Source organism: Ictalurus furcatus, chromosome 18 (assembly GCF_023375685.1).
Source record: "Ictalurus furcatus strain D&B chromosome 18, Billie_1.0, whole genome shotgun sequence".
In the NCBI taxonomy this organism is placed as follows: Eukaryota; Metazoa; Chordata; class Actinopteri; order Siluriformes; family Ictaluridae; genus Ictalurus; species Ictalurus furcatus.
Genome location: NC_071272.1, coordinates 21,165,689 through 21,190,771, shown reverse-complemented (window position 1 = coordinate 21,190,771; position 25,083 = coordinate 21,165,689). Strand labels below are relative to the sequence as shown.

The 25,083-nt window shown below is 39.2% G+C and overlaps 3 protein-coding genes across 5 annotated transcripts; 2 read left to right on the top strand and 1 right to left on the bottom strand.

The window, feature by feature from the left end:
- Positions 1-2,261: 2,261 nt before the first annotated feature.
- Positions 2,262-9,094, top strand: LOC128622784 (uncharacterized). Of its 3 annotated transcripts, XR_008388448.1 has the most exons (3): positions 2,262-3,191; positions 8,417-8,578; positions 8,695-9,094. XR_008388448.1 is itself a non-coding variant. In XM_053649520.1 (2 exons), exon 2 carries the CDS (start codon positions 4,315-4,317, stop codon positions 4,942-4,944), a length of 630 nt encoding a protein of 209 aa, XP_053505495.1. In that variant the 5' UTR covers positions 2,262-3,191; positions 4,183-4,314; the 3' UTR covers positions 4,945-7,803. The 3 variants fall into 3 exon arrangements, 2 of the variants coding, with proteins under 2 accessions (XP_053505495.1, XP_053505494.1); XM_053649520.1 differs by lacking the exons at positions 8,417-8,578; positions 8,695-9,094 and adding an exon at positions 4,183-7,803; XM_053649519.1 differs by lacking the exons at positions 8,417-8,578; positions 8,695-9,094 and adding an exon at positions 4,180-7,803.
- Positions 9,095-12,025: 2,931 nt separating this feature from the next.
- On the bottom strand, positions 12,026-14,449 carry htr1ab (5-hydroxytryptamine (serotonin) receptor 1A b). The gene has a single exon (XM_053648979.1). The coding sequence runs from the start codon at positions 13,570-13,572 to the stop codon at positions 12,319-12,321; it is 1,254 nt and encodes a 417-aa protein (XP_053504954.1). The 5' UTR covers positions 13,573-14,449; the 3' UTR covers positions 12,026-12,318.
- A 1,050-nt stretch (positions 14,450-15,499) lies between these two features.
- rnf180b (ring finger protein 180b) lies at positions 15,500-24,052 on the top strand. The gene is made up of 7 exons (XM_053649505.1): positions 15,500-15,642; positions 16,419-16,523; positions 18,342-18,428; positions 19,167-19,838; positions 21,263-21,476; positions 22,064-22,189; positions 22,775-24,052. The coding sequence occupies exons 1-7, from the start codon at positions 15,625-15,627 to the stop codon at positions 22,966-22,968; spliced, it is 1,416 nt and encodes a 471-aa protein (XP_053505480.1). The 5' UTR covers positions 15,500-15,624; the 3' UTR covers positions 22,969-24,052.
- Positions 24,053-25,083: the final 1,031 nt, after the last annotated feature.

The window sequence follows — 25,083 nt, the reverse complement described above, 5'->3', positions numbered from 1 at the left end:
TGACTGGATAGATAGATCGATCGATCGATAGATAGATTGATAGAATACTACACAGTCTGGTATTTTTCATCAATAAACATGGAAAAAAAGACACCTATTTTCACAGGAAGTGACGGTTTGAGTGACATGGCCAATGACCAATCACAAACTTTTGTATGTAGGCTGTCAGCAGATTGGCTTATTTACTCACCACTGAGTGCTTCAAACAAAACTCTTTAATATCTTTTAAAGATCACTCTACTGTGGAACTAGTTTTTGCTGCCAGCATTGCTTACAGTCTGTGTATTTAATGTCCTGTGTATTTATTGTTTTGTTCTGTGTATTTATTGTTTTGCACTCGTCTCACACTGTTGTGTATTTACACTTTATGTAGTCTTGTGTGTTGTTCCGTGTTGCACCATGGTCCTGAAGATACATCATTTTGTTTCAGTGTATACAAACTATATAGAGTAATGCCAATAAAAACCCACTTGACTTGACTTGACTTTGATTATATAAGTCCATTGATTATATATTCATATTGCTCACTGTTTGATGCTTTTCAAAAGTGTGTTTACCTGATAACAACTGGACAGGAAGTACAGGAAATCGTGGCGTGCCAATCAGATCACAACCATGAACATTCTGAAGCGTGTAGCCCAAAAAAATGTATAAAAGGACAGTGTTGTTAACTTAATAACTTTTTTTTTTGCTGTGTTTGGCATCTTTTGAAACCCCTTATGGTTAATTTATTTCAAAAAAGAGAGCAACAAATATAGCAATTTTTGATTAGATGTTAGGGTCCTGCCGTCTATATGGCTCTCCAGCTCACATTAAAGCTGCTAGCTTACATACACTGAGAGAGCAGGTTTACCCGACTCACTACCAGTGTGTAAAGCCTGACTGCGTTGTGCTTGTGTCCCCAATAGCCAATCACGTTTCAGCATTGTTTGTCCATCAGTGCATGTCTTTTTTCACAATTTTAAACTCTCTTCTTGCCAATATGTGCGGTAATAAAAGTGAGTAATTATAAAAGTGTAACCATTTACTTTGTGTCTATTTCCTGACTCCTCAATACAACATTTTGTCTGTGTTCTTGATAGAAATGACAGAATTAGTAACCAAAGATAATCTCTTTCTATATGATATAACTCATATACGTTCTATAAGTCTCTTCAGAAAATCTTTCTTCTTCATATAGCGTGTTTTCATATGCAAATGGCCGTGATGATTCAGTGAATATGTAAATCAGTCTGTGATGCCATCTGGTGACTTCTAGTGACTTTTTGAGCATGCATTAGTTACTTTCCACTGAAATGAGTAATGCGATACTGCAGAATTTATCAGGTGCTGTGGGCAGAAACGCTGTGTGCATGGCAGGAGAATTCACACCAGTGGGACGCATGCCCATTGCAGATACACATTCACATCTGGGGCAATTTAGCATAGCCAGTCCACCTACCGGCATGGTTTTTGGATTGTTGGAGGAAACCAGAGAACCCGTAGGAAGCCCATGCGAAAACAGTGGAACATGCAAAACTCCGTTATGGTTAATAATTACAAGAAGAAAAAGAAACATTTATTAATCACAATTTAGCTATTTAAGCACTGATTTTTTTGTAAAAACAAAACAAAAATCAACAACAACAACAACAAACTAATAAATATATAAATACATAAATCCTAGTTTATGCTAACATTTCAATGTCATGTAATTCAATTAGACTAAGCTTTATAAGTAAGCATTTGCATATGGAACTGTTTCTGAATTAATAATATAGAGTTTTGGGGACAGCTGAGTCATAAGGCAGTTCTTGAACTGTGCTATTTTCAGAAGCAAAAAAAAAAAAGCGCACCAGTGAGCCTGATAAAGTCATACAAAGTCATACAAAAGTCAGTTAAACAGGCAGCTCAAAGAAGACCACAGTAGAAAAAGAGCAGAAAATGAAGAAACATAAAAAACAACTAAACAGATCAGGAATTCTCCTCAGGGTATATCAATAACTACCATGAAACCACCAACTTCATCTAATGACTAGCAGAGCATCAGCAATAAAATACCCAGGACCTGCTACTGTCCACGGGTAGCTGTGGCTCAGGTGGTAGAGCGGGTTGTCCACTAATCGTAGGGTTGGCGGTTCAATTCCTGGCCCACATGACTCCACATACCAAAGTGTTCTTGGGAAAGACACTGAACCCCAAGTTGCTCCTGATGGCAAGTTAGCACCTTGCATGGCAGCTCTGCTACCATTGGTCTGTGAGTGTGTGTGTGAATGGGAGAATGAGACACAGTGTAAAGTGCTTTGGATAAAAGCGCTATATAAGTGCAGACCATTTACCATTAAATTGTAATCACTTACAAGTGACAAGTGGCGAGCAGGTTTGGTGTCGCAATGTAGCTATAATTCAAGAACTGTGCAGACTCAAAAGCTATTTCTATAAACATAAACAAAAATATGTCCCAGAGCTAAAAAAAAAAAAAAAAAAAAGTCATAGCTCCATCATGAATTGCTTTCTTTCTCAGTACATGTGCATGGACATTTTCAGATGTGAGGCCGGTTCTTGTAGGGCACTCTTTTTTTTTCTTTTCAATTTCTGTTTTTTTTTTTTTTTTTTTTTTTAAATTCTCTTACATTTGACATGATGCTGAAAATAATTACCTCTCATTTTACTTTCGATATTGAATGGCTTTGAAGGCAATGAAGGTCCTTAATGTACCTTTATAATAACAGGCTCAGCTTTACTAGTAATGACTCGTTTTGAGTAAGAGCTTCTTGAGTAAGAGCCATTAGCCGTGCAGTTTGCACTTCAATGCATTGCGCACATTAATGCGTACATATTTAAAAGCCGGTGTGATCTTTATCTCATAATTGGCAGAAACATATGTTTATGTTAGATGACCATCTCAAGTAAACAAAGCAGAGAAACAAGGCTCAGCATCTCCTTTGCTCGTCCCTTTTAAATAAAAATGTGAAAGAACCAATTTGAAATTAAATAAAATAAATAGAAATTCCATGGCTTGCACACAGTGATTCTTTGCCCATTTTCTGTATACGCCAGTGTGACCAATCACCAGGCAGGAATGTGCCTAAGGAAATGTTCTGTTTCCTGAAAGCTGAGTTTCCTCCCAACCAGTGAGCTCCAGTCCTGACTGTTACTGACTTTTCAGATGGTCTCTACATCTAGGAGGTGGTTATATCATGAACACTCAAGTAAGTCGAACTGTTCTACTGTGCAAAGTTTTTGAAGACATAGATTAGTGTTTCATTACAGTTTTAATCAATATAATACAACAGAAATGTTGAATTCTGGATTCTGATTGGTTGTCCGGTGTTGATTAATGTTCTCCTACAGCAGCTCGGAAAATTGCAGGTTTATATTCATGCGCTCATTCTAATATGATATTGTTTCTATAGTAACAACTTATAGGTAGAGAAAGATTTTATTTAACAGTGTAAGTGATAAATTAACAATGTTTAGATTTCAAACACAATGAGAGATGGCATGGAAAAAAAAAAAAAAAAAAAAAAAAAAACTAAGACGATGACACACAGATCTGTAATGCCTGGAATCCAAGAAGAATAGCAATTGAATAGTGAAGAAAAAAAAAGCTAAACAGGTAGATCTAAATCATGTGTGTGTAGACTCATTAACCAGAAGCTCTCAGCTCCTGATGAGACGCTAAAATAGTGCTTTATAAAAGACAGGTGCACTTGCAGTGTAAATAAGCTGCAGATAAAAGACTCATGCTGTGTGCCAAGTATCTAATTACAGTGATTAAGAGTGAGGATTTTTCCAATTAGGTCTAATTTGTTTGTAAATACATTAAAAAAAAAAAAAGCCAGAAACATATCTCAGTTCAATTATAACCATTTCTTACTTACATGTTCTAAATTGGTAGAATTTTAAAGAGGTCATGTTTAAAGATGCAGAAAGGCTTTTGAGTAGCAGTGGATGAACGTCTGTCTTAACACCGATAATGCTGTGTTTGTAAATATACATTATACTGTATGAATGTTCCAATATGTATCTTATCTGGCTCATTTGTGAACTTCTATGAACTTCAACTAGCCTACCGACTGCTAGTAGTACTGTGCAGTACTGTGTTTATGACATCAGAGTTAATCTACTATGTGGTTTTCCCTGCAATATATTTGCTTTCCGGATTATTCTGTTCTGATTCTTTTGTTTTTTTTTGAGGAGCTGGGCTTTGTTTTGAATCCTGGAGTCCACAACTGAAGCAGATGCTCTGCTACGTTTGACTGCTCCAGCCTCTACAGAGACACCAGTCTGCACCGATGTGTCCTCTGTAGTCTATCTGTAGTGGAAACAGCCATGCCGACTGAATCAGTCACTGAAGCGACTGCTCTACAGTTTCCCACACAGTCTGTGGAGAGTTCTGATGGCCTGATATCTCAGCACATAAAACAAGTACCATCCACCGAGGGTCCACCATCTGACAGCTGTAAGACGGCTGTTTCCCAGGCTTGCTGGGAAGTAAACGTGGCCTTTATGCTTGTGGTTCTCGCCGGGTTCCTCATCTTGGCTCTGTTTTACTGCGTCCTTCACCTGTGGCACAAACTGCGTTTGGCTCAGGCAGGAAATGCTTTAGAGTACTTTGGATTCTACCACATGGCAAACTACAGCTTGAAACACCAACATGAACCAACAAGTTTACCTTCAGTGGATATTGATCCCCCTGTTCAGGTGCCTCCTTGTTATCCACCTCAAACTGTGGTTCCTGAAGATAGTCATCCGGTCATCCCTCCACTCCTCCCTCCACCACCTCTACTTTCATCTCGACCACCCTCCACCATGCCTCTGCCGCACCCCATCATCTACACTACCCCACCCAGTCCGCAGTCTGACGCAGAGGTATATTCCCGCATAGGCACTCTGCGGCCCTCCAGGCACTCGAGCGTGAGTCAGACACAGGTGGTTCTCTTTGAACACTCGTCCCTGTGACCCCCTCGGAAAAGAACTCCGTCCTCTGTCTCTCCCATCACAGCATTTGCTAAGAGACTGCCTTTCACAGTCTAGTGATTCTGTCAACTTTCATGTCATGGTTTTTTTTTCTTGCATCCTCGGATGTGGCCTGTGGTACTACTCCATCTCATCCATCTTCACATGGACAGAACAATATGTTGAGGCTGTTTTGACCGTTTATAGTATCATTTTCAATCTACATGTATTTGCTTCTTTAGATTTGCACTAAAGCTATGAAGGTTCTAACAGATAACTTTCCAGTTTAGCACTGCCATATTATATTCCTTAATATCATCACACTCACCTCAGTTCTGAGACCACATTTGTACTTTAGAGGAGATAATACAGATAATATGTAGGGAATATGAGATGTGCTTTTATAGGAAAATAATCAAGGACAATATAGTATAGTATGATATGGACTGGGTGCACGGTGGCTTCCCGCCGCGGCCCTGTGTGTGCGGAGTTTGCATGTTCTCCCCATGCTGCGGGGGTTTCCTCCGGGTACGCCGATTTCCTCCCCGAGTCCAAAGACATGCACTGTAGGCTGATCTAAGTGTCCGTAGTGTATGAATGGGTGTGTGAATGTGAATGTTTACGTGAGTGTGCCCTACGATGGATTGGCACCCCATCCAGGGTGTACCCTGCCTTGTACCCCATGATCCCTGGGATAGGCTCCAGGCTCCCCACGACCCAGTAGAATAAGCGGTATAGAAAATGGATGGATGATATGGACCGATGCAAAGTAAATTATTTTCCTGTAACAGCACATCCCAGAGTGTTTTCTCCTCTTATACCACAGCAATTTGCAAACAACTGTATTTTTGTATTAATTAACTTATGTTACAGCAGCTATATGCAAGTGTTCTTTCACCAACCTCTCTTTCCCTCCCCCTCTCTTGTAGTTAATAAGACAAAACAAAACCCACAGCTTTTACAGATAAACTGCAAAGTGTAAACTCCTGTCCTGAAGATTTTGACATGGTGCACCTTCCATAAATAAAAATCTCCTAAGAGAAATCTCAATGATTATACATTTTTTTCATCCGTTTATTTTTAGTCTTAGATTACGTAGAGCGTATCTGCTATACAATCCCCTGTGCATGAGCTGTTACCATAGAAATGTATAGCATTGGAATGAGTGTATTGATATAAACCTGTGATTTAGAGCTGCACTACTGTCAGAACTACTATCATCAGGGCAAATAGTGCATGTTTTTGTAACTAGTACTCCTTTTTTAAAGTATTATAAGTTGTAGTCAGAGATGTCATATTCATACAGTGATTCGTTCTGTATGATATTAGATTGTTTTGACATGATTGCTAGGCTCAGTGGCTCAATTCCTTCTGAAGGCATTATTCCTGACTTTGTTTTTGCTCCAGCATGTTCCTCTTATTTCCTTTGTTGCTCTGGCTTTCCTTCATAGGGTGGGATTTCCTGGACAGCTTTTCCACTGCATTTGTTTTTTTTCCCAACTTCCTCTCTTCTGTCTTAAAGGAGAAGTTCAGCCAAAATCCCAGACCATATTAAAAATGCTCTCTCTATATACATTTCACTATTGTTACTAAATACAGTGCCCTCCACGATTATTGGCACCCTTGGTAAATATGAGCAAAGAAGGCTGTGAAAAATTATCTTTATTGTTTAACATTTTGATCTTTTGTAAAAAATAAAATAAAAAATAAATAAATAAATAAAACACATAAATACTCTGCTCTCATGGATATTAAACAGTTGCAAACAAGAATATATTTGAAGTATATTCCCATTGATATTTTAAATTTGTGGTTTAGTCATTAGCACGATTGCCCCGTACTGCCGGGGTTGGGGGCTTGATTCCCGTCTCCGCCCTGTGTGCGTGGAGCTTGCATGTTCTCCCCATGCTTTGGGGGTTTCCTCCTGGTACTGGTTTCCTCCTCCCTCAGTCCAAAAACATGCATTGTGGGCTGACTGGCATCTCTAAATTGACCATAGTGTGTGAATGGGTGTGTGAGTGTGTGTGATTGTGCCCTGCAAATGGTTGGCAGATCATCAAGGGTGTCCCCTGCCTTGCAACAACTTTTTGTGTGTGTGTGTGTGTGTGTGATATAGTAGTTATGTTTATGTGACATTTTGTGTTTGTGTTTGTGATATTTTTGTTTACCTCTGTGATATTACGTTTGTGTTGTTTCATAAGAAATGTTTTTGAAATGTTTTCTTTCATGGCCAGTGAACAGAGGCCGTTTAATCCTCAAGGCTTTTTATACCTTTTCGACGATAATAACAGATCTATCGTTCTTCTATCTTTTTCTGTTTTTTAAAAAAAAATCTTCAGGAGCAGGCCTTCATCCAGCAAAACCTTTCAGTAAATCATCTAATACTACCGTGGGTTTAGTCGTATTTTTGATGTAAAGCCGGGGGAAATGTACACAGCTGTTTGATTAGATCAGATCCTCCCGGATCTGAGAGCTCATCACGTACTCCCGAAGCACAATGCTTTATAACGGAGCAATTTGTCTGCCTCAAATAAACCACGTATCAACCAGATGAGAAATGTTCCAACTGGCAAGTTTTCTCCAAACTAATATCACCTGGAAAGACTGTGGCTCTTTCCCAGTACCAAGAATGTAAACTTTGGACTTGTGTTCCTTTTTGCCAAGCACGAACAATCCTAAAGGACGTAATAATAAGAGCGTACGAAACACGATATTTTTAAATTTGGACATTTTTTCATTTTTGAGAAATAAAGACGTGATGATTTCAGTTTATATGCCACAACGTATGCAAATTCCCTAAAAGAACTCCTAACCAATGCATATTTGTTCCGAGACGTTCCCCTGTCTATGGTCTAAAGCATCACGTTTGCTGGAGTCACCGCATGAAGCAGCAGTTTGTTTTCTGGTTTAGGTGTTTGCTCATTTGATTTGAACACTTTTGAGGAAAAACTCAATATGCCACTTTTTTTTCTGGGACTTGTTGTTTGTTTGCTTTGCGAAATAATTCAATACCACATCTGATTTCTAACCCCAAACCTACCATTCTTATAAATAGGTTAAACCATAACTAGTGTCATAGTGAACACGCTAACTCACAAACTACTATTATAATACACAAGCTAACCCACAAGCTAGCATTTTTATATATATATATACACACACATACACACACACCACATACAGTGCATCCTTTCCGGATGCACTGTATATATATATATATATATATATATATATATATATATATATATATATATATATATATATATATATATATATATATAGTGCAATACTCTATTTGCAAATCATTTAGAATATAATCCAGCAAATTATAAACCAGTATTTTCTGTAAAATAAATACTGTAAAATGACAGCAATTGTTTTACAGTGTACCAACTTGAATCTCTCTCTCTCTCTCTCTCTCTCTCTCTCTGTGTGTGTGTGTGTGTGTGTGTGTGTGTGAGAGCTCAAAAAATAGGTACATGATGCCCTTGTAGTATATATTGTTTGGGCTCAAATCAGCTGGCTTGATTTGAACTGAAGAATGTAAAACAATCACAACACGGATCACAGCTCGTCATTCGGTTCAGTGCCAGGGAGCGAATTTGAAGCCTCTTATCTCCATCTCTAGGTCCTGAAGGTAATCACACACTTCTTATTTCTGCTCGGCGTGACAGCTCGAATCAACAGTGAAGCTTTGAACGGTAGATGACTTGAGGTGAAAGAGTTGTACTTCTCATTCTTTCCTCTTCCCAGTGTATCACCAGCCACCTGCTTCGCCACCTGATGAACCTTCATCTTCCTTCTGAGTAGGCGGTAGAGGAGCATGTTGGGTAATGGGGATCAGGCAAAACCGAGAGAAGCAACACATTTCAAATGTCAGGGGATGAAACATGTGCAGGAAACCTAATCCTCAAACAGATTAGGCATCCATATTAAATCTGTAAATAAATCTTTATTTACTTATCATTTCAGTAGATAAATAATTACACCAGCGCTGTTGATTTATCAAAACTGATTTGTAAGAAGGTGTTCTATAATCATCTACAACAGCCGCTCTGGCGATAGTTCCAGCTGTAAATCAACACAGGTTTATATTAATGCCTTTTAATAGTTTTTAATATGTTAATTGTTCTATAACAGCTCATTTATAGGGACTTGTATCGCTGATGCTGCACATAATCTAAGACTAATAATAAACAGATTATTAGGGTTTTTTTTTTTAAACTGTTGCTATTTAACAAAAAAAATAAGATTTATGGTGAAGTTTTCTGTAAATATATTCTGTTAGTATTGAATTAACATTTATGGAAGGAGTTTAAAGTGTTAGTGCTTTGTAACAGTCAGAGGTAAAGCTGTAATGTTAATTTTTCCATGACAAAGATGTTTAACAAGCATTTCTTTTTGTCGTTTTAACTTGAAGAGAGCGAAAAAAAAAGAGAGGTTGGTGAAGGAACAACTGTCTACAGCTATTACAGCATTAAATGTAACTATAAACGGATAATAAGTATGCCTCGTTGTTCATTCAGCATGTCCTGTTGTGTTTTATTCTATTATGTATTGCTTATTTGGTTACATTTGGAACACAATGTGTCTATTAAATCCTCGTTTTGAGCTTCAGTAGCTGTGTGTGGACCCTACGGCTTCTGTGTCTGTCCAGTTGGTGGTGCCCACGTGACACTCGCTCTATTGTCCTGGGCTTTTGATCAGATAATTGCTCCTCAAACCTGGAGTTTTCAACCTCTGAGTGTCACTATGGAGACCGACATATCTGCCAGCTGTGTGGAGTGGCTTTTAGTGGTTTCAGCTTGACCACTGGAGTGACGCGGGAATATGAGCCCGGCTCGCAATTATGAAGTCATGGGAGAATGTGTAAAAAAAATTATCAGCTGGATGAGAAAAGAATGTTTTTTTTTTTCCCCCCCTATTTTTCTTTTGACACATGCATTTTCACACAGATTAAATGAATCTCTCTTTGGACCCTAAAGTCTAAATCTAAAAAAGGTTCAAATTAGAACTCTTACATGTTTTAGGTAGAACTCGACAGAGTTTCATTTCCCTTATGGAAAAAAATCACACACTTTTACAATTTCACTAGATTATATGTTTCGGACATGTGAGTCATTTGGGATGATGTGAGAAACGTGAAGGTGTATTTCTCCATGAAACTGCACATGTGAAATCAAGAAATCACTGTGAATCATATGATGTAATCATACGTGGAAAAACTGACGTGTAAATCATTTTCATTTGAAACGATCACGTGTGGAAAAATGAAAAGCAGTACGTGTGAAGAATGTCTAATATCGTCAAGCGACTAAAAGCCACATGTGTACAACCGTTTTAGGAATCTAGGGATCCTTAATTATCCAATAAAAAACCTTTAAAGCGTTCTTTTTCGAGTGTAAATATGTTTGTGTATGTATGTGTTCTTGCTTCAGTGTTTGGAAGTTACCTTCTTATAAAATGTACTAGACTGGTAGTAGATTTTATGTTAAAAACACTTAAGTGGAAGCTTTGAAGGAAAACTCCAACCTGAAATACATTAAATATATACATAATGAAACATTTGTGATGTGTTTAATTATTCTAGGGCCAATTAGTTGGTGGGTGCTGTATTTCCTTTATCCACATGAGAAGCTTTCTGCTGCTCTGAAGTCACAAGGGATACCGTTATTGCTAGTGTCATCTGTGTTTAATAGGAAAACAAAACTTCATCATTCTCAAAAGCTCTAAGTTTCTCTTCTAGCTCCTGTGAGCAAAACTGCAACGACTTCTTTTCCCTCTCACCATTTTCCAGCTATGTTTAACATCATATTAATGAGAAATCCAGCATAGAAGTAATGAAATGACACCAAACAAAAGTTCCATGCTAAGATGCAGCTTTAGGTGCAATGCAGCTATTGTGCCGAATTACTGCGGAGAATCGGCTCCGACTGGTTAGCAGCTGACTGGCTGACTGGTTGAAGTTGATGCTGTTATTAGCATGAAAGTTGAAGTTTTGGAAACGGATCTATCTGAGCAGTGAATCCAGACAAGGAGGTGAGAGAGCTGGACAGAGTAAAGGACTGAAGCCCTGCAGAATTTCATTACAAAAATAAATCTTGGATGCCAGAGAAATTCAGATGTTAATTAAAAAGGTTAATATGCAATTACTTCAAGGTGGATTTTTTTTTCCCTTTAAGATTCCTCTTTTGGATCTATAGCTGTAGAAGTACAATTTTTGAACATAAAAGAGCCATAGAAGACCACTAGATTGTGCTTGGTGAACAATAATGTTCCTACTTGATTGTGACCTGTACCTATTTCACTAAATATTTGCAGATCCTTCATCATCATTTATCTGCATCACCTCGCACTTGGAATCCTGATCATGCAAAAATAAATTAAATTGCTTCATCGGTTGTTTGCCCCCTGCTTGCTCTTTGCCGTGAGGGATGAAGGTGAAAATTACACAGAAAGGAGTTTTCACTGAATAAATTGAGCTTTATCAGTATATGAGCCCATTTTCTATCATATGTTCCTGTTTTCCTACGTATTAAAATAAATTGTGAAAAATCTCAAATTCAGCTATTTTGGGATAAAATGTATTTTTGAGCACACTAGAAAATAGCAATGAAGCATTTTGCCTATTTTTACATGTAATTGATTCATTTTTATAACAGAAACAACAACAACAACAACAACAACAACAACAATAATAATAAGAAGAAGAAGAGGAAGAAGTAGAAGAAGAAGAAGAAGAAGAAGGATGATGATAACAGTATGCGATTATTTCTAACTAAAAAAATCTTAAAGAAAGCAATGGCCACAATGACAGAAATATAAATCTAACAAAGGGTATTGTTTGAAAGTTTTCTACACTCTTAAAATTTTGTGATTATTACTTTAATCCATTTAATATTTCCCTTTTGAATAAGCTAAGCGGATGCTGAGGTGTGTTATATGAAAAGCCAGTAATGATATTTGTGACTCTTTTGTATAAGAGTTATGCTGCATCACCAACAATTTAAATCGACTGATTACGCAATTTAATTGAATTTTTATTCTAAGCTATGGCACGGAAAGAAACACAGAGGAGTCAGTTTAGAGACAGTTTATTTCACAGCATGAACACATTCATGCTTCCAATGGACGTGAGCAGTACATGGGGTTCCTTTATACACAGTATTATACATCTTTTCTGAAAACAGAAACAAATTTATAATAAAAAAATAATAAACAATGAGAATAACGACCCATTTCCACCACTGGATAAACGTCATCATTCTTTATCCCACTGAAGGAATGTTTTTACTAAAGATTTTCCCGTCAATTCAGCAAATGGACAATAGATTTTAGTCCCAAAGTGATTCATTCACAAAGCAAAGCAATCCACAGTTATTTTCGACAAAAGTGACATTTGATGATTTTTTTGAAGGCGCTCTGGAAGTCCTTGTTGAAGTATGCGTAGATGATGGGGTTGAGCAGGGAGTTGGAGTAGCCGAGCCAGTTGATCACGTCTTGAAGCCACACGGGCATCTCGCACGACGGGCAGAAGGGCATCACCAGGGCTTTGATGAAAAAAGGCAGCCAGCACAGGATGAACGTGCCCATGATGATGCCCAGCGTCTTGACAGTTTTGCGCTCCCGCGCCAGCGCCAGTTTCCTCTTTGCCTCCGTGTTTTTCTCGTGTCGGTTCTCGAACAGCTGCGCCGAGCTCGGTGTGTTAGGCAAAGGCAGCTCGTGCTTTGAATTGCCGTGAACCTCCAAGATCTCCACAGACTCGCCGTCGTCCGTGTGCTTCACTGCGCCGTTGACGCACGACGCCGGCTTGGGCTCCACGCTGCTCCTCCAGCTTTTACCCGGCTCTCCATTGGAGCGCTTAAAAAGCGCCGGGGACACAGTCAAGCACGTGACTTTTTTCTTCTCTGTCCTGCGTACGGTCTTGCGAATACGAAACCGTGCCGCTTTGAAGATGCGCCCGTACAACACGAGCATGAGGATGAGCGGGATGTAAAAGGCGCAGAATGTTGAGTAAATGGTGTACCACGGGTCGTGGCTGATGGCGCACGCTTCGGGGTTGGCCATGCCTTCTGCTTTGCTTTTGGGCTGCGATTTCATGATCAGCATGGGAGGAACGGATATCAAGAAGCCCACCAGCCACGTAGCGCCGATCAGAACCGCCGCCCGTTTCAGCGTCCTCTTTTTCATATAGTCTATAGGCTCGGTGATCGCCCAGTACCGGTCCAGCGCAATGGCGCACAAATGCAAAATCGAAGACGTGCAACACAGAACGTCCAACGAGATAAAGATGTCGCATGCGACCTGTCCGAGTGTCCATTTGTCCAAAACTTGGTAGAGGCACGCCATAGGCAGGACGAGTACCGACACCATAAGGTCCGTCACGGCAAGAGACCCGATTAGATAGTTGGCCACGTTTTGGAGTGACCTCTCCAAAGCTATGGCTGCCACGACGCACGCGTTTCCAAACACCGAGCACAGGATAAGTGCGCCGATCAGCATAGACGTCGGTATTTGATAACTCAACGGCACCTTTGCTGTCAGCGACACTTTGTCATTCTGGTCCTCTAGATTGCTGTCGTTTTGGAACAACGAAGACGCGTTCTCTGTTTCGTCCATGTCGCGGTTCATCAACGAGCGCAAAAGACGATAAAAGCGTCGGTCACCTACCTACTGATCTCCTTCTGCAGGAGCGCGCACGAACAGGACATGAGCATCGTCACTGACGGCTTGTGACGAGCGCGCCAGCTTTTATACCAGCACCGGATCATACGTCAGTTACCTACGCAGGTGGATCAGAGTTCACTATGTGCATCCGTACATGCAATACCTCTCATCGTTAACAGAAGGCATGGAGCATCCTATGGTTTAAGGACAAAAATGTCATATATAGCCTACAATAGCCTATATGCGGCCTCTTATGTGCACTGCTCGTTAGTTACTATAGAAATGGATCAAAAATAATGGACTAACATTTTTATGACACCAAAGTTTCCAGACTCAGCTCCGTGGCCAGCGAAATTCACAAACCTGAAACGTGCAACTGCTGCCACCTGGTGTAACAAACACTTTCAACCTCGTTACACGTCTTTTCATTCATTCATTCATTCAGAGTCACGGTGGATCTGAAGTCTATCCCAGGAACACTAGGCGGAATACATTCTGGACGGTATACAATTGAATAAATAATAATAACAACAACAACAACAACAACAACAACAACAATAATAATAATAATAATAATAATAATAATAATAATAATCCATCCATCCATCAATTTTCTATATCGCTGGGTCGCAGGGAACCTGCAGCCTATCCCAGGGCACATCAGGCACAAGGTGGGGTACACCCTGGACAGAATGCCAATCCATCGCAGGCCACAATCACACACATATTCACACACCCATTCATACACTACGGACACTTTGGACATGCCAATCAGCCTACCATGCATGTCTTTGGAATGGGGAGGAAACCGGAGTACCCAGAGGAAACCCCTGCAACAAGGGGTGAGCATGCAAGCTCCGCACACACAGGGCAGTGGTGGTAATCACACACCCCAACCCTGGCCGTGTGAGCTGAACGTGCTAGTAATAATAATAATAATAATAATAATAATAATAGGAAGAATAAGAATAATACTAATAATAAGAATAATAATAGTCATTGGCCAGTATATCATGTACATCTATGAACAATTTGACAGCCATCAGGGACCACATGGGCGTGGTGCTGGTACAGTCCTTACCAAAAGTATGGAGTTTTAAGGCCAATTCTATTGTTTGCAGTATACACTGAAAACATTTGGTTTTGAGATCAAAAGATGAATATGAGAGAATAGACCAGAATTTCAGCATTCATTTGCTGATAAACAACTTAGAACATGGCACTTTTGGTGGCAGAACACCCAATTTTTAGGTGAGCAAAAGTATAGGAACAGATAGTCTTAAAGTATATTAAAGTCAGTGATCAAGTCCTTTATTTTGTTGGCGGTGTGGAGAATGGCTCATAGCTTAAATAATATCTGTTCAGTGTGTGAAATAATACATCCTGTGTTGGTTTACTTCCACTGATGGATGGACAAACTGTATAGCGCAAAAGATGGGCTACAGAAGTGTAGGCCTGTAGGACATGGGGACCTGATAAAATGAGCAATTAATGAAAAGTTAGTTTTTAATGGGGCAAATTATTAATGTATTAGGTTTAAACCCTGCAAAAAACATTCAATTAATGAAAAGTTAGCTTTTTAATGGAGAAAATTATGAATGTATTAGGTATAAACCCAGCAAAAAACATTCAATTAATAAAAAGTTAGTTTTTAATCGGGCAAATTATTAATGTATTAGGTATAAACACTGCAAAAAACATTTAATTAATGAAAAGTTAGTTTTTTAATGGAGAAAATTATGAATGTATTAGGTATAAACCCTGCAAAAACGTTAAGCATGTTATCTCATCATATATCACAATAATAAAAAGAAAAAAAGGAAATAAAGCAGTATAAACATTAAGCCCAGCGTGTAAAGTGAACTGTTCATTTCGAATCGCGTTTTAGACGTTACGTTACGGCTTCCGTAGCATGGATGTTAGGAAAAAGCCGACTCAACGTGTTATTTGTTTTTAGCTGACTTGCTAGTTAGCTTCAGTTTCGTCGAGGTCTTTCTCGGAAATATCGTCCAAACAATGGCTTCCTTTGCTGCGGTATTTATATTTTGTTTATTAACTTTACGTTATTGATTATAATATTTATTCAAGTCATTGATAATAAGTCCGGTGAAGCTAAAATACCTTAGCTAAGCCGTACATTAGCTCAGCCTAAAGTTTAACCTTATATTTAAACCTGTGTTAGGAAAGCTATCAAGTATTTACTTTATAAACTTTATAACTTATTACATAAAACCTTGCGGTATGTAGAGGGTTAACAAATGAACAGCATGGTGAACCGGTTCAAAAGATCAACAACATTCAGAAACTTGATTTGAATGATGTGTTATAAAAGGTTTGTCTTTAAGCCAAACACTAGAGGGGAAAATTTTTTTATTTTTATATATATAAAAAAATCTTATTAAAAATTGTTGATTGATTGATTAATTGTTGGTTGCTGTTTGGAAAAAAATGTAAATTTATTCATTCAAAGAATGTTTAGTTTATTTAAATATCCATATATTAAAATGTTTATTTCATTCCCTCAATAGAAAAACCTATACCAAAACTTTTCTTGGAAAAATTAATTCCATATGGTTTTCCTTCTCCGAAATTGGGGGATTAAGAGCAGTTTTTTTTTTAAATGAATAGAGCCTCTGGTTTATATGAAATATAAATTAGTTATGAGGAATAAATAAATCTACACCGGTCTCTCACCCCATCTGATATTTTCCTTTGACCTCAATTATGTGGCTAACGGAGACAATCCTGGCCTTGACAGCGGTCCATTTCTGTGTGCCTGCTGCCAGTTAACCAGTGTTCCCCGTTTTCAGACCCAGGACGGACTATCGGACCCTGCTGGAATCCAAGAGGAGCCCTCAAGTCTTCGCTGTAAAAAGTGCCGAAGACGTGTCGTCGACTCGTCGTGCCTGATTTCAGTGAGTTTTGAGTGGTTTTATGCTGAAAATGTGTATGTTTAGTTGATGAACACTGGTTACTAAAAGGAAAGATTCCACACTGAATCTCTACACACCAGACCCACGTGCTGCGCAGTAAAAGCCTCGGCTTGGGCAGAATTGCAATTGCAAGAAAAAGCAGTTTACGTCCATGTGGCTAAGCAGGGGCTTCATCTGTCCAGTCCAGGGCTTCACAATGGTTTGCGTGGCTGTAGCTACACACTACTGTTATATAGACGCAGTAGGAACCTATAGCCTGAGCAGCTGTTTATTAACTTCAGAAGTCTGAAATAAATAAGTATATAGTCAGTAATATCATTTAGGCCAGATTCAAATTAGATTCATTCAGGTATTCAAACTGTTTGACAGGAATACAGTAGCAGGGCGGGTGCGTGTGGGATTGAAATGCAAAAAGAAAAAAGATATGGATCAATTGAGACCTGCCAACTTTTATGACAAATTTAACTACAAATTTCAAAATATACCAAAAATGCAGTCTTCTTCCTTTTTTTTTTTCTTCTTCTAATAAAAGCAGCACATGAGCCAATTAACATATGAATCCAAAATGACTGACAGTTGCGCAGGTGGTTTGAAAGATGCTATGACGGTGCCTTAGCTTTCTGCAAGAGTGCGGTTAAACTGAATAGCTACGCCGAATCACAGCAGTGCCGATATTCAGTATAACCAGGGCAAGGGCGGGGGCAGGGCAGTGGTTAAGATGTTGGGCTATTGCTCAGAAGGTCGTAAGTTCAAATCCCAGTACTACCAAGCTGCCACTGCTGGGCCCTTGAGCAAGGCCCTTAACCCTCAACTGCTCAGTTACATAAGCAAGATATATGTAAGTCGCTCTGGAGAATGGCATCTGCCAAATGCCATAAATGTATAACTGCGTGGTTGCGAGCGCGATATTGCTTTGATACAGTTATATAAACAAGAAATTAATGTTAAGTAAATGAGATTTTAGACACAGTTCGGTTTACTTTTGCGCCGGTAGCCTCAGCGTGGGCATAAATATTCATAAATATATCAATGTAGGTCTGACTTCACTATAATTAAGTTTATTAAACTGTTCGCTCTGGTCCATTTAGTTGATTGGACAAAGTGTGCTTGGAGCTCTAGTGGGCTCCAAGGAAAAAAAAGGAAAAAAAATGGAGTAGGTGGGGCTCATGGGTGGGAAGTTTGAACGTGTCTGCTTCGGGCTTGTGAAAACTTGCTCTGTATTATTGTTGACGTATTTTCTACCGTCACGGACAAAAATTGCACATCATAAAAGGAATTCTCAGGCCGTGAGTTGAGAAAGGTGTTCGAATACTTAATAGATGCTCACCGGTGGCCGGTTTAGTGTCATTGCGACCAAATGATACGAAGACAAGGTTCTGTCAGTGTGAGAAACTTTGCGATAAATATCTCAGGGTTTGAGCATGGCTACTACACTCGTCAAAAAGCCACCGATAGGAGGATGACATAGGATTCCACAAAAAAAAAAACTCATGGGACACCTAAAAAATCTGGTGGCGGCTATGACAAAATGTAGGCGAAACATGTTAATGGTCAGAAAAAAATATACTTACTACCTCAAACCCACTTTCCTGAATGTTTGCGTTACGCGAGCCTGTTTAATCCGACATGGAGAACACATTATCATGCCGTCTGTTGGAGCATTCAGCCAAGATTTCATTGGGATCTTCTCGTGTGACAAGGAATAATCCGGCTTCAGATATTATGCTTCTTTTTTTGATATCTCTGTGGTTAATGGATGTGGTGAAGAAACGCTGAAGTTGTTACTTTTTCCTCTGACAGGACTCCGAGGACCTCGTGGCTGGATGCACAGTGTGGCATGTGGATGTTGATGCACTGCCTGATTGGATCCTGTCAGTTGTTAATCAGGTACTGGCCTTGTAAAGCTTTCCTTGAGTATTTTCCAAACGATCAGTTGAAGACAGATGTCATCATATTTAAGGTCACGTGACTCAAAAGCAGTAACCAATAAGTAAAGAATAAAACACGATGGGGCGTGAGCTACTGTTACCACCCCGAAGTTGATTATTTTCACATAACAGCACATCCCAAAGTGTTTTATTTCTTTTATACCACAGTTATTTGCAGATTCTTTTTTTATACAATTTCTTTTAGTGAATAGACAATAAAACGCAGCTTGTCATGTTCATGAGAAACCACAAAGCGTGTACTCCTCTGTCCTGAAGATATTCCAGTGTCACTTAAAGTAACAGCTTTACCTCTGTCTGTGACAAAGTGTGCTGACACTGGAAGACTCCTTCCTTAAATGTTAATGAAACGTCTCCTTACGAGAAACCATCACCATATCAGACGTTTCTGGGGATCGTCTGCTATGCGAGTCTCTGCGAACGAGCTGTCGGCATAGAGATGTCATTAGAGCGAGTGCATTAATGTGAACCAGTGATTTGCACTCGTTAACACTTAATCAAACCCAAAATTCAACAGCAGTGGGTGTAAGAAGAAGTAAAATTGGGTTCATACAAAAACGTGTACCTGTATAAGTCACAGAACCTGCTAGAAAACATCTGTAAGCGTATGAAGAACCCTGTAATAAAGTCTTAAGTAAATATGGGTTTAAATGTCAGCGAATGACTTGTCCCTTCACAGGTTCACTGGACGACAGGGAAGCTGAACTGCCAGCACTGTGGAGCACGTCTCGGTGGTTTCAACTTTCTAAACTGTTCACGATGCCCCTGCGGACACGACACGACCGTGCACCTCATTAAAAGCCGTGTCGATCGGGTCGTAAAGCATCTGGTCTACTTGAGCAGACCAGGTACGGGTGGAGTACACACAGGGTTTCAGGTTAGACACAAAGCTATGGATGGACCAGAGGACAGAATCCTGGGCTGTGAGCTACATCAAACCCGTCATGGACGAAACCCTGAGCCTGAGCTCCAGAGCAGACAAATACAAGCAACGAATTTCGATGGTGAGCCGTCTGTCATCTCTCCACTTTCCTTGCCTCTAGTCCGTCCTGTACGTGAAGTGAACGAGGCAGCGGCTCACGATACCGACGCCCACACATGGCTGACGCCGACAGAGCTGTCGGATCATCTGCAGAACCAGGACGGTCATCTTGATTCCTTTCCATCACCTACTCGGGACACGGTCATGGAACAAGCGGACATCAGCGACGGTGTTACAGAGGAAACGCAGGGCCATGCCTGCCCCAGCCCTGTGCAGATGTTGACCAAAAGGGAGAAGAATCGCTTAAAGAGCTTAAGGAGAAAGCAGAGGAAGAAAGAACGCTGGATTCGGAGACAGCTTGAGGAGAAGGTAGTGGTGAGATGTTTTATCGACTGTTTCAAACAAATATTCGGAAATGATGGAAGTGATTTCCTCGCCCTTTGAACAAATCCAGTTGACGGTAAACACAGTTTGAACCGCTAGCAAAGAAACAAACTCGGTGTGCCTCTTTTATGTGACTCGTAGCTTCATTTTAATGACGGGATGTTCAGATTAAAATTCGGACCGTGTTGTTCAGTTGGCAGTTCTCTCAGGTCAGGATCAAGCTTTATTTATTTATTTTTGTTCCAGAATTAAAGTGTACCGATTTCCAGAAGATAAAGCAGTGTCCTCAACAAACCAGAGTCTAACAGACATTTAAAACCAGAGATCAATATGAGCTGCATGTCGTGTCCTAAATGGCTGAATACTCAGCTGTGTAATAAGTTCATTTTCCAAAGCAGTAATTTAACTAGGTAGCAATAAATCATTCTGAATACGTTATACAGTGTTTCACTCCAGATTCTCCCTACGCAATACAGACACCATACACTTTAATCCATTACATGAACAAACATATTCCCACCTTAGTGCTAAAAAAAGTCAATGGAAGCATCCGAACAACAATAAATGTAAACACACTCTGTATCAACGTGGTAGTGATGCACACTAAGGGTAAGTCACTTCAGGTAGAAGTCTTCTGGGGGGAAACGTTCTTGTTCAAAGGAGCCGATAAAGACGATCGAGCATTTACTGTTCGTTTTTGTATATACGTATCTTGTTTGTTTGTTTTTCAGGAGACACAAGAAATATTTCGTTTTTTACATTTACGAATGCAGTGCTTTAGAAATAGACATGCTTTTCTCTGTCTAGTCACTGTTTTGGTGTAGTAATTTGAGGTTCTTCTGAGATGAGCGATGTTTTACAGGTGATGTCTTGCATTCACCTAGTGCTCAGTAACTAGGACCGTATCGTTAATATGGACAATAACATTTATCAATGACGTGTCGTTCGTGAACGAGTCGACTCTTTGAGCTGCTTCTATTAAGTGAAGGTTAGTAGATGACTCTAATTTTCAGTGCACATATATTTAGTCCTTACAGGTTTTATATTTGTTTAGATAAATAGATTATATAACAATTTTTTTATTATAATTTTTTTTAATTCAAAGGTGACAAGATTTTATTAAACAATTTATTCCACAGTACTGTTAAATAATGTAATTGTCTAATCATTCATTAATTAATCATTTAAAAAAAAATAATAATTTGCAAATTATAGTATAAGAGGAATAAAACACTTGGGGGACATGCTGTTAAAATAATCAACTTCAACCTGTGCTTTGCGTTGGGCTGCATCGCACCATGCCGACAATCATTTATTTCTCAATTTCTTTCATTAAAGATCACATTTGTAGAGACGATCATTTCTGCATGTGTATGATGGTAAGTGGCGTGTGTGTGTGTGTGTTTCAGAGTATGAGCTGGAATCTGACGAGCAGCGACGAAGAGGAGAAGGAGGGCTGCATGTGCGCCGTGTGCCTGGATGTGTACTACAAGCCGTACATGTGTCAGCCCTGCAGCCACGTGTTCTGTGAGCCCTGTCTGAGGACGCTGGCGAAGAGCCGAACCAGCAGCACACCATGTCCCCTCTGCAGAACTCTCATATCACATGTGATCTTCCAGGAAGGTCAGCAAATCAAATGAAAACAGTCTGTTTCAGCAGAGTAGCATTAGGACTGAGATTGGTTGTATAGTATCGGAAAAGGGTCTCGTTTTAACACTAGCACCGGTTAAAATTGTATCAGAAATCCGTTACTTGGTACTTTGACTTTTCCAGTTGGGTACGGTGCTGTGAAAAAGTATTTGCCCCCAGGACACGACACAAGGGACAAACACTATACCGCACCTGTAGCAGGGCTGATTTGACTGTCAATCTTTAGACTTTTTTTTTTTTAATTCTATGTGAAAATATTAATGATCGGTCTGCCTGCCGTGTAAGCTCAAATTAACAAGCAAGATTGTAAAAATTATAAAGCGTATGACTGGCTTTATGCGACAGGAATCTATATATTGATTTGTTTTCTTTTAGCAGACAGAATTTAATGGTGTTGGTCTGGCACTCTAGCTTGACTGTACAGAAAATGTTTTAACCAAAAAATAATAAAAATATATATATTTTTTACTGTTAGAAACAGTAACAGTAGAACTCAGTAAGAATGTAATCATAAGTCATTTCTGATGTCTGAATGAATCAAGCATGCGTCTGTGTTTCAGAGCTTCACCAGCGCACTAGGACCCACTTCCCCAAGGAATACCGCATGAGAAATGAGACTTTCCATAAGACCAACTATTCCAAATGGCCCCTGCCCAGCTGTCCGAAGCATTTTCGCATTTTATGGGGTTCGTTATTCGAGAGATGTTTTACTTTGTGCTGTTTTTAAAAAAAATATATTATTCCGTTTACTTTCCAATTGCTTTAGTGTTTACTACTGAGTCGATATAATTTTAAGTTGTATATTCATAATATATTGTGCTTTTTTAAAAAGGTATTGATTAGCTTTCTATAACAGCAGCTCTGACAGTAGTGCAGCTACAAATCACGGGTTAATATACGGCATTGCTTCTGTAGTAACCGCTCATTCACAGGGACTTGTATGCCAGACCATTAATTATAAAATTATAAAGCTGTAACTTTACACACAGGAATGTATTTGGGATAGAAGAGGTTACGCGTCGCTGTAATTTTTACGTCTTATTAACTTCTTATTAACTTCTTATTAACTTCAAGGTTGAGAGAGTGATTATTTCTAGCTGCTATAAGGAAAGGTACAACAAACCTTTTTTTTTTTTTTTTTTTTTTTTTTAAAAGATCTTCCATGACATTAAATGTTACTATAAATGTTACTATAATAATAATTATGGCGTATAGTTCTGCAATTTTTCACTTCGTTAACTGTTCATTAAGTGTTATTCTCCATGTTTCAGGACTGCAGAGTCACAGAGCCTTGGCTGGCCAGTGGCAGTTCCCTTTCAGAACGTTGGGACTGAACAGACTGGATCTAGGAGACATAAGGGGCTGGATTTTTCACTCTGATATGATCACCTTCATATTCTCTTTCCAATGGGTGCTTTCTTCTTTTATCATCTTGTGTGGCCTTTTCTACATCCTTCTCTGGTGATATGATGAGAACTCGACCATGTCAGAGATGTATAAGGCAAAGCTGTGGACACATATGATCACTATACACATTATGCACAGTTTTTAGAGAGTAAAGAGAGAGTTGTTTTTCAAAAATATATATTATTATTATTATTATTATTATTATTATTATTATATACATTTTCGAGATACTGTTCAGGTCATTTTGAGCGGAGAGTAACAAAGTGATAATAAAAGTGTTTAATTTATGACTGGTTCAGTCCGAACCGAAAAAGAACCGGTGATATTAGTGCCACATTCCCTCTTCTCTCTTATTTTCACTCCCAGTTCCCGTCAGGGTAATCCCACAGTATGGAAAGTGACTTTGGAATTTATGTTGCTAATAATCAAGATAGGATGGGATGTACTGGGGGGTTTTAAAATGCATTTTATTGCTTATTGTGTTCTTAGGTTCATTTATTCATCTTCCGTAACCGCTTTTTCCTGATCAGGGTCATGGTGAATCCAGAACCTATCCCAGGAACACTGGGTGTGAGGTGGGAATACACCTTGGAACAGATGCTCCATGAAGTTAAAGTTTATTTAGTAGTGTAAGAGCACCTGAAAAGAGTAAAATCAGGAGACAAATTACAGAAAAAGTGAATCGGGAATATATGAATGAAGTGAGGTGGAAAGAAAACGAATCTGCAATGTTTAATTGTTTTAAGTCTCCGCCTACTAGAAATCCGCTCTTCAGCCTCTCATACACTTTGGCTTCTTGTACACCGATATGTCCTCCCCAGTGTTGTGCTGGAAAAGCAGGAGGGAATGTGTCATAGGGAAACTTGATGTATTCAGGATGCCTGATGAGGATATGCAACACTCGGGCACATTCCTTGCAGCTTGGGACATATACCACATAAGTCTTTTAGTCAGGGCTATAAAGTGTTGCACAGCATTAAGAGAAGATGCCATGGTTGGAAGCTAGTCTTTTAATTTACGATTTTGTGTCGACTTGCTTTCCTTGATTTATTTTTTCCATATTTAAATTTTCTTTTTAATTTATATTAAAACGAAATGAAAGTTGTTTGTGGAATTGAAATAAATGAGCTATGTAAACATGACACTGTAATCCACACATGCTTGTAAATCTCTTAAAAGTAAGCAGATGAAAGGTCTAAGAGTTGATTTCATGCGTCACATTAGCATTCGGAATCTGTTGCTGTTAACTCTCAATATAAAGCCCGAAGAGCTTTTAGTGCCAGTAAAGCAAGCCGTCACTAGGCTGGAAGATCCAAACAAAACCCATCAGAGAGATAGCAAACAACATTAAGTGTGGACGGAAGACCACGGAAAACAGCTGTGGTGGATGACGGAAGAGTTCTCATCCCTGGTGTAGAAAAACCCCTTCGCAACAGTTGGCCAGATCAAGAACACCCTCCAGGAGGTAGACCTAGCCGTATCAAAATCAGAGGGTTCACTACAAAACGTAAACAATTGGCAAGCGTTAAAACGGGAAGATCAGATTCGAGTTTACACCCACAAAATAAAGCCGGTACATTTCTAGAACAACATCCTATAGACAGATGAGACAGAGATCAACTTGTAGCAGAATAATGGGAAGAGTTTGCTGGAGGGAAGGAACTGCTCATGATTCAAAGCATAACACCTTTAACATATGGTGTGGGCATTGGTATGGCTGCCAATGGAAGTGGTTCTCTTTCTTTCTATTTCTTGGTGATGTGACTGCTGACAAAAGCCGCAGGATGAGTTCTGAAGTGCTATATTATCTGCTCACATTCAGCCAAATTCTTCCAAATTCATTCAACGGCGCTTCACACTGCAGATGGACCTGAAACACACTTCTAAAGCAACCCAAGACTGTTTTAATGCTTTAATCAGCACACAATGATATACTTGTGCGAAAATAATTCTTAGTAGTTGGATTACATTCAACAGAACTTCACTGACTTTTTTTTTCTTTTTTTCTTCAAAGTCTACTGCTCATTTGAGATGCCTGCTTAAGGTAACATAAGAAATGCGATAATATGTAATAGCTCACTTCATTGAAAACCATTTGGCAAGAGGAAGAGGAATGGGCCAAAATATATACTCACAATAGTGTTAACAACAGCTTTGTAAGACAGTACTAATG

Excerpts from the sequence above, each read along its gene's own strand:
- LOC128622784 (XM_053649520.1), top strand. The coding sequence starts at position 4,315 with ATGCCGACTGAATCAGTCACTGAAGCGACTGCTCTACAGTTTCCCACA.
- htr1ab (XM_053648979.1), bottom strand. The coding sequence starts at position 13,572 with ATGAACCGCGACATGGACGAAACAGAGAACGCGTCTTCGTTGTTCCAA.
- rnf180b (XM_053649505.1), top strand. Across the intron at positions 16,524-18,341 it reads ACTCGTCGTGCCTGATTTCA|GACTCCGAGGACCTCGTGGC; the intron begins GTGAGTTTTGAG and ends TTCCTCTGACAG. Across the intron at positions 18,429-19,166 it reads TCCTGTCAGTTGTTAATCAG|GTTCACTGGACGACAGGGAA; the intron begins GTACTGGCCTTG and ends GTCCCTTCACAG.